The sequence below is a fragment of the Eucalyptus grandis genome, chromosome 5 (genome assembly GCF_016545825.1).
Source record: "Eucalyptus grandis isolate ANBG69807.140 chromosome 5, ASM1654582v1, whole genome shotgun sequence".
NCBI lineage: Eukaryota > Viridiplantae > Streptophyta > Magnoliopsida > Myrtales > Myrtaceae > Eucalyptus > Eucalyptus grandis.
The window spans coordinates 26,652,880-26,668,126 of NC_052616.1; the positions used below are offsets into that span (position 1 = coordinate 26,652,880).

The 15,247-nt window shown below is 37.3% G+C and overlaps 1 protein-coding gene across 1 annotated transcript; it reads left to right on the top strand.

Moving 5' to 3' along the window:
- The first annotated feature begins 8,790 nt into the window (after positions 1-8,790).
- Positions 8,791-14,270, top strand: LOC104445858 (LOB domain-containing protein 4). The gene is made up of 2 exons (XM_010059803.3): positions 8,791-9,160; positions 13,755-14,270. Exons 1-2 carry the CDS (start codon positions 8,978-8,980, stop codon positions 13,950-13,952), a joined length of 381 nt encoding a protein of 126 aa, XP_010058105.1. The 5' UTR covers positions 8,791-8,977; the 3' UTR covers positions 13,953-14,270.
- Positions 14,271-15,247: the final 977 nt, after the last annotated feature.

A 15,247-nucleotide genomic window follows, 5' to 3' on the forward strand; every position in this document is an offset into this window, starting at 1 on the left:
GTTGGGATTGCCGTTGCTCAAAAGACCCTTTACTCAAATTACATCCGCAACCGTTGATCTTGGAATATAAGTAGTTGACAAAAGTGTAACTACTCATATCAACGGCTCAACTGAAGAAAATGAAACCCCCTGAGCAATATTTTACTCGGCTGGTGTATCTACGACAAATCCATAACAAATAATTAAATAAAAACTACACCACATGAAATGATTTCATATGTCGGCAAAGCATCTGGGTCATGTTCGCAAAGCATCGTCGTGTAGGGACGAAGAAACCACAAATCCCAACCGGTTCCGTTGGACCAAAAATACAATAATTTATAAAAAATTTTAATAAAAATATATTGTGAAATAAAAAGCATGTTGGGTGGGCCGCCCTCACTTTGAACTTTGATTTTAAAATACTCATTTACTTGCAAAACAAAAAATGAAAAAAAGAAGAAGAAGAAGGGTTGGAGCATCGTGCTTTCCCTCCCTCTTTTTTTTTTCCTTACCAACCGAAAGACCCAACGGTAGAAAATGTGCCGACTGGCGTTGACTATTTTCGCAAGCCAAAATTACAACCGTACCACAACCGCCAGAAAAATCATTGAACTAGCCAATTGCCTCTTTCCTCCTTTTTTCTTGATTCGACAATTTTGACCGACTGATGAGGGGTGGGGGACCAAAATCAGGTATTGTCTAAGAGAATTCAATAAAATAAACTTAAATTAAATCAATTTTTAAGTGAAAGTATTTGCATGATTGCTTCACCTAATTCACCCGCTAAATCATTGTCGATATTGCACATGAGGTACACATGCATGCCTCCGTTCGATTGTGTTTGTCGTTAGACTCCTTTGTGGTCACACCTCCAAAGAAAAAAAAATTGACTTCGAGCTTGTCAAATAAAAAAGAGGTCAACAGTCTCATTCTCGAAGTATTTTTGTCGGCTGATTAAGGGGATGAAGTCCAATCCCACGGCATGTTACACAATCATGGGAGGTCATGGGAAGTGCCAAGTTTTTAGGTCGATGGCATGATGCGCACATCCTTTATAACTATGATTTGGTGTGGAATAATATGGGTCTTGAGCACCGCTAATTTTCTTCAGCGTCAAACTAATTGGGAAAATTGCCTCGATTAGTCTTAAACTTATTGTATGGATGTAGGTATGAAGTTCTCAATTTTGCCAATTTAGGTCTAAGTTTTTGCACAAAGTTCCAATGTAGTTATTCCGATCAATTTTAGTCCGAAATTGTTAACATAGTGGTATGCCACATAGGGTGATAGTCCAGTGATGGTTAGATGGCCGCATAAAATTTTTTTGATGAAAATTGGTTGAAAGGTCTACATTGGAATTTGGCACAAAGATTTATAATTCAATTGACAAAATTAAAAATTTTATAATTGAATTAGCATCTGTGCAATAAGCTTATAATTAATTAAACAATGTCTCCTAAACTGATCTCTACTGGTAACAAGATAAGGACTTCTAGAAAGAACATTGCCGGTGAAAATTTTAAAAAGAAAAATAACAAAATTTCTTTCTTCTTTCACTCTTGCTCCTATCTGAGTCCTCGGCACTCATTCGATTCAAATTTGGTCAACTTTCCTACACCAAACCAATAAATACTAACAACGATTTTTACCAAAAAAAAAAAAATACTAACAACGAAATTGATTTCAAAAAACCTTTAATTCGTTAAATTTGTATGGTAACATTTGTATTCAAATCGGATAGAACGAGATAATATAAGAAATGGGAAAAACTACAAGAAATCCCCAAACTATGCTCCATATACCTTGAACTTATTTTTGCGATATCAAAAACCCAAAACTATATTCATTGTGACATATTTACAATAAACTTTTTTCTTGTGACATAAAAAACCTTAAACTTATAAATATGTGACATATTTGCCCTCCGTCAAGGTTTTGTTAGATAATTTTTAAGTCAAAATAACATCGCTTTTATTTCACGTAAGTCATGAGAGCATTATATTAACACCTTGCTTTATAGCATTCATGTTGACAAATTTTTTATAGTTCTCATTGAGAAAACTTTGATGGAGGATAAATATGTCACGCGGGTACAAATTTAAGACTTTTTATGTTGTAGAAAAAATTTAGAGTAATATATATTACAGTAGGTCTAATTTAGAGTTTTTGGTAGGTTTAGCCATATAAAATAGATTTCTTATATAGAACCAGATGCCAGCATACATTACACGTGTGTTTGGTCCACATTGGATGGGATCGCAATGGTTAAAATAGTGAAAATAATATAGCAACTTGTATGCGAAAATAATGAATAATTTGAAATAAACATAAGAAAAGGGCTAAGTGTTGAGGACTTTGAACTTCGTCACGCAGTTCCGTTGCCCGACGATTACGACGTAGATGGAAACTAATATTAATAATTGTCCTCCGTTCCTTTTTGCTAGTTCGTTCCATGAAAAAAAATCGAAATAAAGTAACGGAGATAGTTGGGGAAAAAAAAAGACACGTAAGCTAATAACAAAATCAACGAGGAATCATACGGAACATCGAAGTTTCAAATCATTCGGCCCAAATTTTGGTACTTCATTTACGGTGAGAGACAACTACCAAAAAAATAAAAATAAAAATCTTTTGTCAATCTGAAAAATTACAGAGTTATAATCATTCAAGTATTTCGCAACCTTAAATTACACCCAAGACAAAACCCACAAGCATTCAGAAAAATACTAATACTTCTCTTATTTAGTTCGATGTATTGAAACGAAAATCCACCTCTATATCTGATACGTTACAAGAGGTGAAAGCACTCATCTCGAAAAGCTAACTTGTCATAATAAGGAAGCTAGCCCAGTATAACCTTCATAATATCTCCTTAGTTGCTTAATGTAAGACTTTGCCTGCATCATCCTTCCACTCTTTAGAATTATGTGACCTCATGAAATGGTCCCAGTGACATAACCTTGGGCCACCACCAAGGGACTATAATCTCGAGGATAAAGTGCTAGAAGGAGTTGTCCAAGGAATGACTTTGATACCGTGTTGATGCGTTATTACAAGGGATGGAAGAACTCGTCCCGAAAAGTTAGCTTTCTAGTATAGGGAACCCAACCCATTATAAGACTCAAATCATCTTCTTAGTTGCTCAATGTGGGACTTTGCCTACATCATTTTCCTCCTCTTTAGAATTTTGCGACCTTGCAATGTGGCTCGCGAGGACATAGCCTCGGGCCACCACCAAAGGACCACAACCATAGGAATAAAGTAAAAGAAGGTGGGCATCAAAGGAATGGCTTTGAAACCATATTGACCCATTACCACAAGGTGTGGTCATTCGGTAAAACTAATTCGCCAGAATAGATACCCAACCTGTCATAAGCCCCAAAATATCTCATTAGTTGCACAACATAGGACATTGCCCACATCATTATCCAACGTAGAAAACCCCTTTTAGCCAACTCAAAATAGGAATCCAAGTCCAACAGGGCTTTCATTGTTGTTTCATATGTTCAGTCAACGAAAAGTACCAATCAAGACTTTCCTAATTTAAATCACATGGCTGAGGTTTGAATCAGGTTTTGTTCACGGCCTCAAAATCAAGAGATAATTTGACAATTCTCCATCCCAGCTTGAAATCTGTAACGAAGCCATAGTTCTCATAATTCATGCCGGCCCTCCCAATGCACCGACGGCACCGACGGCACCGACGGACGCTCAATCATCGCAAACATCTATCAAGCCCAAGCCAAACTTGGACTCATCTAGAGGAATAAACTCAATCCGCATGTTCGCAGAATTCTCGATTGCTAGAAGGTCACCACTTGAATATAAAGGTTGGTCCCCCACAAATCTAACTTCAACCTTCACATGATTTTTAATGGCGATTTTTGTGACAGGTAAAGGTATTTGTTAAATATTTAAAATAAAGAGCTTGTCATTTTTAAAACGATGTTATTATAAAAAAAAATTAATGCATCAAAAAAGAAAAACATATTATTAGATTTATTTAATAAGTTTTCTTCGAAAAACTCGTTAACAATGCCTTTTTTTCTAAAAGGGAAAAAGATCTCGTGCATGGACTATCCTGACCCATGAGCTTTTTCCTTTTATTAATATATTTATTTTTCCTTCTTCTCGTATCGGTCTTCGGCAATTCATTGCCATCATCACGAGGGGTTTGTTAGATCTTTTGGACGATTGGGAGAGCTAATCGATTTCGCTGGTGCAAGAGAGGGAAGACCAAAACGCAGGAGAGGTTGACTGGGACAATGACTGTTGATTTGGATCCCATGACCCATGCCATGGAGCACCTCATCATTATGATAGTTTGTCTCCTGGACATCCCTTTTCCCTTAATTTATTTTATCCTTTTTCTAACAACTAATAATGATGTTAAATTCCCTTTTTTTTCTCTCTCCTCAAAGGATAAATGTGCGTGATCAAATAAATCCCGCATGCATGCTTTTGCGGAGCATTCTTTAATTTCAGCTCCATTTCTGATACATAATGATGTAAGGCCGTATATCTTAGACCACTGAAAGGTACAACGATGAAAAGTATAAATATCACCAGCTAGGGACATCTTCTTCTCGGCCAAATACTTAGGAAAAAAACCATAAATTTGTAACTGCAGGACCAAAACATTCCCAAATTTCAGAGGTCCTACCACCCAAAAAAAAAAAAAAAAAAAAAAAAAAAGGTTTTACTTGGGGAGCACAAATATGAACCTTCAAGTTTTCCGTCCATTCAAGATGATGTGGCATCTGATGTGATGAACAATGCTAACGTGTACTGTAGACATATTGGTAGGGCAATAGAGGCAACTTCTTCCGAGCAAAATGATGACACTTTTGAAAAAAAGGACAACATTTGAGCCATATTGAATACGTCATATTGTTGGTTGTACTATGTAGAATGTCCAGTGCTAAATGGATGTCAAGATTGGAAGGACTATATTAAAAAATTATTGAAAGGTTTAATACTACATTGATTTAATTGGAAAATTCAACACTAAATTGGAGGTCTTATAGGCCCCGTTTGGTTGGACTTTCCAAGGAGCTTTGGGGGCAAAGCCCCCTAGGGAAAATTTTTAGTGTTTGGCAAAGATTTTGAAAGCTCATTTGCCCAAATATAAGCATTCCGAATGCCGAATGCTGAAAGCTGGGGAGGGGTTGTTTTGGGCATTAGGCATTTGGGAAATGCCACCGCGTACTGTTCATCTTCTCTTCCCCCCTTCATCGTCTTCTTCTTCTTCCTGACCATCAAGCATCTTCGGCAGCCGCCACCATTGCCTGAGGATTGCACGTCCCCAGTGACCATCGCCTAGGGGTGGCGCGACCCACGACCCAGGCGGTGCTGCCTGGGTCGCGGGGACCTCAAGTGGCGTCGCCCAAGGTCGAGTAGACCTTAGGCGATGTCCCCTGAGGTCGCGCGAAACCAGGCGACGCCGCCTGGGTCCGCACAACCTTAGGCCACTAGATCTGGCAGTCCGAAGGCCAGATTTGGTTGCCAGACGACTAGATCTGGCCTCTGCGACCTCAGGCGCTTGAGGTCACTCCGCTTGGGTCCATGCAACCTCAGGCCGCCAAATCTAGCCTCTGCGCCTCCAAGCGCTTGAGGTCGCGCCTCTAGGCGGTGACGGTGTCGCCCAAGGTCACGACCTCAGGCGGCTAGATCTGGCCGTCGGCCACCGGATTTGATTTTTAGATTTAAAAAAATAAAATAAAAGCAAAAGCCCATTTGTAATGTAAGTTTTGCCAAGCAGTATTGCTAGAATTGCATTTCAATGCTATTTGAAACTATAATTTACCAAACGGTATAACATTTCGGAAAATCCTTTTACCTTAAAGGTATTTGCATTCCCCAAGGGCATTTCCCAAAGCCAAATCAAATGGGCCCATAATAGGTTTAGAACTTCTTGGATAATTCTCCCATGAAATTTTTTACCCTAAACACCAGTAGGGAGAGAAAGAGATAGATTGATTGATGGATCAGGTCAATTAGAATGTCATTTGTTTTAAATTGGAAAACAATATTAGAGTGATTAAAAGAAGAAACTTTTGATTGGAAAAGTCATAAGATTAAATAAAGGAGGAAGCACTAGGATTCGACAATCCTAGCCTGAGGCCATTAAGCTTCCACTTCGTTAGATTCTCCAACTCTCTATATCTAGTCCTCCACTGGCTAGCAATAAGTCAACAAGGGTAATCATCAAAATCAAACATATTCTAACAGCTGAAATCAATACTTTAGAAAACTCTAGAAATAAAAGGAAAAATAAAATTGAGAAACAAAAGTTGAGAGAGAAAGATGACAACCAGAGGTGAGCATAGTTCAGGTGGACAATTCCCACCTTGGAACCAGAAACTGTAGAATAAGGACTAGTTTTGAAATTTTAAACTAGGAACTACTTATTAGTTCCATAGATCCACCTGAGAACCAAACTGCCACTCTGGTCCAGTTCCTGGGTGAGTCCATGGAATTGATCCCATCAAGTTTCACGTAGTTAATACAACATTGTTTTACAAGCCAAAGTAAAGTAAAAAAACATAGAACTTCTATATTCTTTACTGCAAGATTAGTAAAAATATTGGACTCATATTAAAAGTTGAGAGTTGACATAGTCGATGGGCATTGAGCTTGAGAGTCAAGACCGTGAGTGAGAGATAGAGAGACAACTCATATGAGATAAGAATGAGACAAGACAAGCACTCAGTTAATGGGTATTCAATTTCAAATTAGGGATTTTAGAGTTTTCATTTTTCTTAAATTTTTTATTGAAAATTTTCCTTAAAATTAAATATATATTTATATATTACCAGTTTGGTCCAGACGAGCAGGCGAGTGGGTGGACAATTTCATACCTAGAACCAGGAAACTAGCCGGCACCCACCGTTTCTAATAAATTGGAATCAAGAACTAGATAAGTTCTCTTGGGAATTGCCAGTTCCGATTTGGTTCCAACCAATTTTTTATTCTTTTGCACACCCCTAATAGCAGCCCCAACCATGGCTTGAGCATGAATCAATGAATCTTTTGATACGTATAGGGGTGAGCATGGTTTGGGTTGGACCGATCCAACACCTAATCATGGACCAATCCACACAATGTTGGTTCTCAATTTTCTGGACCAAGGACTGATCCTGTTGAGCTTGGGACCGAGGATCAAATCTACCCTATGGGTCCAACCCGAGACCAATCACTTTTTTTTTTTTCCTTTCTTATGTTCCTTGAAAGGACAAACGTACCATTTCAATTACATATTTATCAATAATGTGACATTGGGCAACCAAATTATGAACACCAATAAATATTAAACATAAATATAAGATAAAATAACTTTAAAAACTTACACTTGCTAATAGCAACAAACCATAAAAACAAGCATGCAAGACAAGAGAACAAAGGCAAGCAGCGAGGTGAGTGAACATAGGCGAGCAACAAGGTGAGTGACGCAAGTGAAGAGGTGCGGGTTGTGACCAAGGCGAGCAAGGCCAAGGCATATGAACAGGGCCGAGGCAAGTGAAGAGGGTTTCTTTCTTTTCTTTTCTTTTTCTTTTTTTTTATCGAAATCGGTTTGGGTGTCTTTCTACTTTCTAATTTACATGACGAATTGAACTGTAAAGAGAATAGATGAAGATGTGCTAGATTTTAAAGTAGACAAAAGCATATAGTATATAATATATTAGACATATAATAGTATATAATATATTATGTATAGAGTTGGCTTGGGTGGACCAACCCATACAATGCGGGGTCCAGGGGTCTTAGGATTAAGGATTGACCTAGTTTCATTAGGGACCAAACCAAAACCAGCGGGGTTGGGTCGGTCCAAGATTGGTGCTCACTTCTAGATAAGAATGGTCTTTATCTCATGTCATATTCATAGCAAAGAGTTGGCACCCTCCATATAGTTTAAGGCAACGAGATTTTGCCAACGATATTGAATTTTTGGATAAGTGATGGTGGTTATATTATAATACAGTGAAATAGGGAAAATTAGTACTTAGTTAATTTTTTTTTCCGTTTTGCGTATTTTATAGTACGAATAGACACATGTCAAGTTAAGATACCGAGTTAGAATAGAGAGATAAGAGACAATTGATCAATCCATAGTATCGAAATCCTCAATTTATGTTCCATTTGTTTTGTGGAAAATAAATAATTTAAAGTAATTATTTTTATCGTTTGAAATAATTAGTCAATTTAACATGTTGGTACTTTCATTGATAATAATTTATGCCTTAACATTTTCATGGATGAAGAAACTGTTTTTGTTCATTCATTTTTACAAGTTATATATACGTTCATATTTAGGAAAATATTTTGTAAATCATTCATTTTCATGAAACAAATGAATTCTTACTTAAACTAAACTAGAGGTGCACAACCTTCGCCTCAACAAGAAGAGTCTCCTCATGCAAGATCCGCCACGGTTGTCAGACCACCTCAACCATCTCTCTCTCCTTTTCTTCCTTCAGCAGCGCCCGCGGTTTCCCAGTCAATCACAAAAGAATCAAAAAAAGAGAAAAATAAAATAAAAATAAAAAAGAAGAAAGAAAATTCAAAGTGTAGGACGAAACATCAACAAAAGAGAGGGAAAAGTCAGTGTATCGCCAAAAAAAAATTGTCAAAAGGTGTCACGGCGGTGCCCTGTGTCACTGTCGACACAAAAGATTCTCCTTGCTCCGCACTCGTCTGTGCTCTTTTGTATTACTTGAGAGGTGGAGAGTGGGGCACTCTCGTCAGGCGATCCCTTCTATATATTCAATATAAATCCCGCCTCTCTCCTTCACATTCCCTCCACGTCTCTCCCCTCACTCTTTCTCCCTTTTTTTGCTTCCTTCACTTCATATTTGTCTTTGCTCCTTTGACTAAGCCTAAAAGGCAAAACAAATCAACCCCATTCTCTCTCTCTCTCTCTCTCTCTCTCTCTCTCACACACAGAACCCGGCAAGCAAAGCTCAGCGCTCACTTCAACCAGAGAAGGAGGAGAGGAATGGAGGAGAGCAGCGAGGGGAGGAACCGGGGGACGCCGTTGGCGTGCGCAGCGTGCAAGCTGCTGCGAAGGAGGTGCATGCAGGACTGCCTGTTTGCCCCGTACTTCCCAGCCAGCGAGCCCCACAAGTTCACCAACGTCCACAAGGTTTTCGGCGCCAGCAATGTCAACAAGATGTTACAGGTTCACGCCTCATCTCTCTCTTTTAAGCATGTTTGTTTCCCCACTCCCCTCAAACTCTCTAATTTTACATTGTTTATATAATGTGATAGGTCATGCACCTCATCTCCTCATATGTGTAAAATCAAGAAAATTATTTAAAAAGTCATAAACTTATTGCAATTATGCCAATTTAGTCCTAAACTTATTTTTTGGGTAATTAAATCTTAAACCTTTTGCAATTGTGTCAATTCATTTCATCAAGCCAAATTTGCTTAGCTAGCACTCATGTGGATGCTAACTGACGCTGGTCAATAATTTTTTAATAATATTTTATTTTTTAATACTTTTATTATTTTTATTATTTTTATCTTCTTTTTTTCTCCTTCCTCCTTCTTTTGACGATTGGCTAGAGGGGAGGACCAGTCCTCAGCAAGTGGTGAGCTTGCCTCGTCATTGCTCGGCAAGGTCTAGCTTGCTAGCCACTAGTGAGGGCAAGCTTCGCCTGGCCAATTGATGGCCAGTGGTGAGCTCCCCTTGCCGTCACTAGGCAAGGGCGAGCTCACCCAACCATTGGCAAGGCAAACCCGTGCTGACAAGCTCTCACTGGATTTGGGTGAGGGCCAAGCCTTGCCAATGGAAGGGGAAGCTTGACAGCCACTAGCGAGGTGAGCCCCTGCCGGCTCGCCCTCGCCGAGCTTGCCACTGGCCAACTGCCTCAATCTAGTGATCGACCCTCACCTTTAGCCAGTCATCGGAGCCAAAGGAAGGAGGAGGGAGGGAAAAAAAGATGATAAAAATTAATAAAAAAATTCGAAAATTAAAATATTATTAAAAATTGTCAATTGGTGTTGACCAACCAAATTTAGCTAGATTAACTGAATTGACACAATTGCAAAAAATTAAGAACTCAATTGGCCAAAAAAATAAATTTAGAATTATGACTTCTTTGGTGATATTCCCATATAAGATCATGTGTTACTTGTTCCATACAATCGTTCAAGTATCTTAGATTTATTTAAGCAGATGGTTAGCGTGATGCGTTGAGCTATTAGTATAATTCTTGCTTCTTGCATTGCTCATCATAAGGATTAGTTACATTAGATCTGTTCAATAACTTTTACTGCATATGGTCCACGTTTCTCCTTATATTTTATGGTGGTAATACGTGTTTAATGGAGAGACAACCAATGATCTTATACCAAATAATTTTGTTTCTGTATATAATTCTTCCAAGGTTTAGTAATGTCTCCCTCGCGTCAAAAGATTAAGACCTGAGAGGGATTGATTTGGATCTTATAACTTGAGAGATTAAATCTATACCTATAAAAAATTAATAGGTAGTATGGACATACAGTAGGCTCACTAAACTCCTCAAGATAGGTGGATAGGATAACAGGTTTCCACTAACTTACCAGATGAGAGAGAGAGAGAGAGAGAGAGAGAGAGAGAGAGAGAGAGAGAGAGAGAGAGAGAGAGAAGGGTCACCTTGAAGTTAAGTCTAAATATAATGTTAGTTACTAAGAGAAGTGACCACAATTAAGTGGTTGAATAAATGTACATATAAAATTTCCAAACTAAAATTTAAGCTATTAAATGAAAAAAAAAAACTATATAAATTTATTAAAATATAAATCTTATAGACAAACGGTTTAAAATAATTTAATACGATCTCCCACATACAAAATGAATTGAGAACAACACATGTAATTGCTGAACGATTAGCTTCACATGTGAAAATCAAATTATGGTATCATTTTAGAACAACAAATTTGAAAATGTAAGCCATTAGATGAAAGAAGATTACATGCATATGATGCACAATATAACCCCACAAACAAGCAATAAGAGGTACTTTAATATATATCATCTTATTTATAGATGTGACTCTTTCAAATATCAAAAGAATTATTGTGACACTTAACTAGTAATACAAGTTGTGTGATCCTTCTTATTAAAAAGTCTCTAACATTGCTCAACTAGTAAACGTAGGGACATTCTATAACTTAAGAAAACATTTGGTGCCACTTGCATAAACCATTTTCAACAAATCTTTAGAGATAATCATCCCGCTCTGGTCATTTTGATAAAGGGTTCAAAGTCCTCTCTCTCTCTCTCTCTCTCTCTCTCTCTCTCTCTCTCTCTCTCTCTCTCTCTCTCTCTCTCTCTCTCTCTTCTATCTTCTATAAGAAAACATTTGGTGCCACTTGCATAAATCATTTTCAACAAATCTTTAGAGATAATCATCCTGCTCTGGTCATTTTGATAAAGGGTTCAAAGTCCTCTCTCTCTCTCTCTCTCTCTCTCTCTCTCTCTCTCTCTCTCTCTCTCTCTCTCTCTCTCCAACTTTAATTTCTTCTATCACTGTTCAGTTTTTTTTTTTTTAACATGATTTCACACACCCTATAGTCAAATGTAGCTCGACAATTTTAAAGATATTTAAATTTCAAATTACATATTTATCTAACAATTTAGAAATTTTAGCATAATTAGAAGTAGTCCCACAAGACTTTACACATTATCAACGCAAAGGTCATGAGTTCAAATCTTTTTCTTATTTGCTTACTGTATCATACATCTTCATGCTCAACCTTAGGTCAAAGTTCAACTTAAGCATAAAAGAGAATATTATAATATTTGATAATCAGATTATGTCTTCATCTAATAATTTATATTTTTTAGAAGAGTTGTCAGTGATTTTATAAAATCTAACAACAATTATGTTCTCGATCTACTCTTACTTATCGAAAATGTGAGAAAATATCGGGTAGTTTCAAATGAGTTGAAAATGGAGGATGGCGCAAAGCTGCATGAAGTCTTCTCACTATTTAGCGGACATTTCAAATCGCACATTTTTCTCTAGAAATCACGAAGGAGGGAAAAAAAAGGGGAAGAAAACCCTTTTTTTTTTTTAAATCATGTTAGGATAGCTTTTTTGAAAACGCCTAAAGCTATACACACTCATGACAGAGCAGGTACATTAAAAGATGTTTCAGGTCTGACTATATGTCTTCATCTTTGTTGTCTATTCATTGTTAATCCTAATCTTGTTGACAGTTTATCGCCGGACATGCATTCTTCGAGAAGAAGCACAAAAAGAACGTAGAGAGGAGTGGGTCCGCATATACTAGTAAAATAATTCATACTGGGTTTCTCTAGATTCTACCTTTTCTACATCAAATTTCACAATTTTTATTGGATCGCGTGAAGTTGTTTGTCACGAAAAACTATGGTATTTTGGCAAGAAAATGGGACATTTCACTTCTGGCTCTTTCGTGGGGTCCCATTTAATTTGTGAATATAAAAATTAGCGAGTATAACTTTTAAGAAGCCACTTACACGGGTGTGGGCCTGACATAAATTAAATTATATTACTCTCTTATATATCATGACGTCTGAATAACCGACTAGAAGATCTACGGGGTTACGAGCTCAATTTAGTATATATGCTTTCGTAACTTAGGAAAATTACTATAAATAAGATTTATGAGAACAGATACTTCCATTACTTACTCGACAATTTCCCGACATAAAGGCATGTGTCCACTATCTGCAAGATGGAAACTCCCCTAGGTCAAAAAATCCTTGATTTTCTCGACAAGAAACAGAGGAAAAAGGAAGAAAGTAAGATCCCTCTGATGGCCGAACTTTTCCTGGACTTAATCAATACGGGTCTATTTAGGATATTTTATTTATATGACTTTAATTAGGGCTTAATTATTTAAGGGAATAAGATTATCAGCATTATTTCGAGCATCGTTTAAATAATTATTCTTTTGTAAAGGTCAAAGTGATTTTTTCGTTCTAAGGCGAAAGTCATAAGTAGACGTCAGAATCCACTACAAGTTAATAAATCCATCTATCTAAAGATAAGTTCATCAAGTGGATTCATCAAGTGGAGTCTACTCAGCCTCAGTTTCCATCTAAGTCTCTTCCTTAAATTTAGTCTGTAGCTACCCACGGAATTTGATACAAGTGCTGTTTTTGTAATTTTCATGAAGTTTAGACTAACTTATCAAAAAGAATTTAAACTGATTTTCTTGGTAAGTGGGGCAATCCTCCCCCAAGCAAGGCCAGTCCTTCAGATGGCCGAACTTTTTTATGGCCGGCAACCAGCAATGGGTGACCAACCATTAGCAAAGAGAAGGGAAAGAAGAAAAAAAAAAAAAAAATTAAAAATTGTAAAAATTGTCTATTGGCACCGGTTGTGCCACACAGGATGGCCGGCATTCACGTCAGTGATTTCCATCCCAAAGCGGTTGAATGGACTATATTAACAGATTATCAAAATGTTTAGGACTCAATTGGATAAATTGAAATGTTTATGACTAAATTAGCACAAATGCAATAAGTTAAAAACTTTCTTGGAATTTCCCCATTACTTCCCCTTGATTTTGATACTAGTGTTTATTTCTATAATTTTCTGAGGTTTAAATTTATCTTTTAGAAATTTACGAATGAACTGTCATCATCTTCTTTTGGGGGATGTGCTGGTTCTCCAAGTAAGTCTAAAAGAACATCAAATTATGGAGCCACAAACTTGACTCGCAAGCTCTGCATCCTAATGCATCACCAAGTTCACGTGATAATTGACACACTTGGGTGAGAAACTTCTCAGGACCTACCAGAAGACCAGCGAGCAAACACCGTGAGTAGCCTGGTCTACGAAGCCAACGCCCGAGTACGGGACCCGGTCAATGGCTGCGTCGGGGAGATAACGGCTCTCCAGAGCCAGCTCGCCGACAAGATTGCTGAGGTGGAGCGCCTTCAAGTCTTGCTGGAGGCGGAGAAGTCTAATCGCAGCCCCAGCTCGTAAGCCCAGAGCAACAGCGGGATGCCCCCCTAGCGTGTCATGGTCTCCCAGAGCAAATCCATTTCTCATCCTGAGAAATGTTATATATTTCGACTTAGAGTGTCTACCTTATGTGACACCCTAGATTTTCTGTATCCAATAATAATACTTGGGCTGTGATGTTGGACTTGACGAGGTCCACCCCATTTACATGACTTATCAGGTCTATTATCTAATATTTGATATAGGCCCAATTTAGTTAAATATATTATGAGCAATATAATGTGACATCTAATTGGGCATGTAGAATCTATATCTTAAACCTTGATGGAAGGTTGAGATTTGGCTGCTCTAAGGTTGGTCTCATTACTCACTCTATATGAGATCTTTTCTCGGTGGAGAATTTATATATTCCATTATCGCGCTTCTGCTATTTCCACAAATTGTTGACAGAAAAATACACATCCATCACAAAATCATAGAGAAGAGTGGTGAAGATTCATACCCACGAGAAGACATCTTCTCAGTTGTCAGATCTATAACGGCTATATTTGATTCAAGTACGCTATATTTATAAATTTTATATCATATTCATGTGACTGAAAGATCTTTTTATTCTAACAAGTGCTAATCTTTGGTTTATTCAATGCATGAACATGGTTATAATTTTTATTATGATCTTTTGCCCCCTTTTATGATTGATTTATAGTATTTTGTTGATGTTAGAATAAATATATAATGATAATTAATTTTTGAATATCTTATGCAGATAATGTATTTGATTATGATGTTTTTGAGTTTTTATTAACAAAACGTCTTAAATCAGTAAATACTATCGTATATTCTGGTTATCATTCTATGATCTGACCATTGCATAACCTAATTTTGTGCTGTCCCCTTCTCCTTTATTCAGCACACATGTATTTGGAAAGCGAATATTGTTAATGGCAATTGAGTTGTGTCGAAGCATAACTTAGTTGCTCTTTCAACTACTGAAACTGAGTACATTGCTCTTGAAAGTTGTGATGCACAACTTATCTAGATGAAGTAACAGCGAAGCGACTTTGGAGAAGAAAATGGGAATATTCCAATTATTTGTGATAATACAAGTGCTATAAACTTAACGAAGAACCCCATCCTACACTCAAAAGCTAAGCATATCGAGGTAAGACATTATTTTGTTAGATACCATATTAGTAATGGAGATGTTTATCTACAATTCATTGAATCAAAATATCCACTAGCGGACATTTTCACCAAGCCACTGGACAAACAAGCTTCCGAGTGTATCAGAGGAGAACTAGGCAATTGCAATGCAC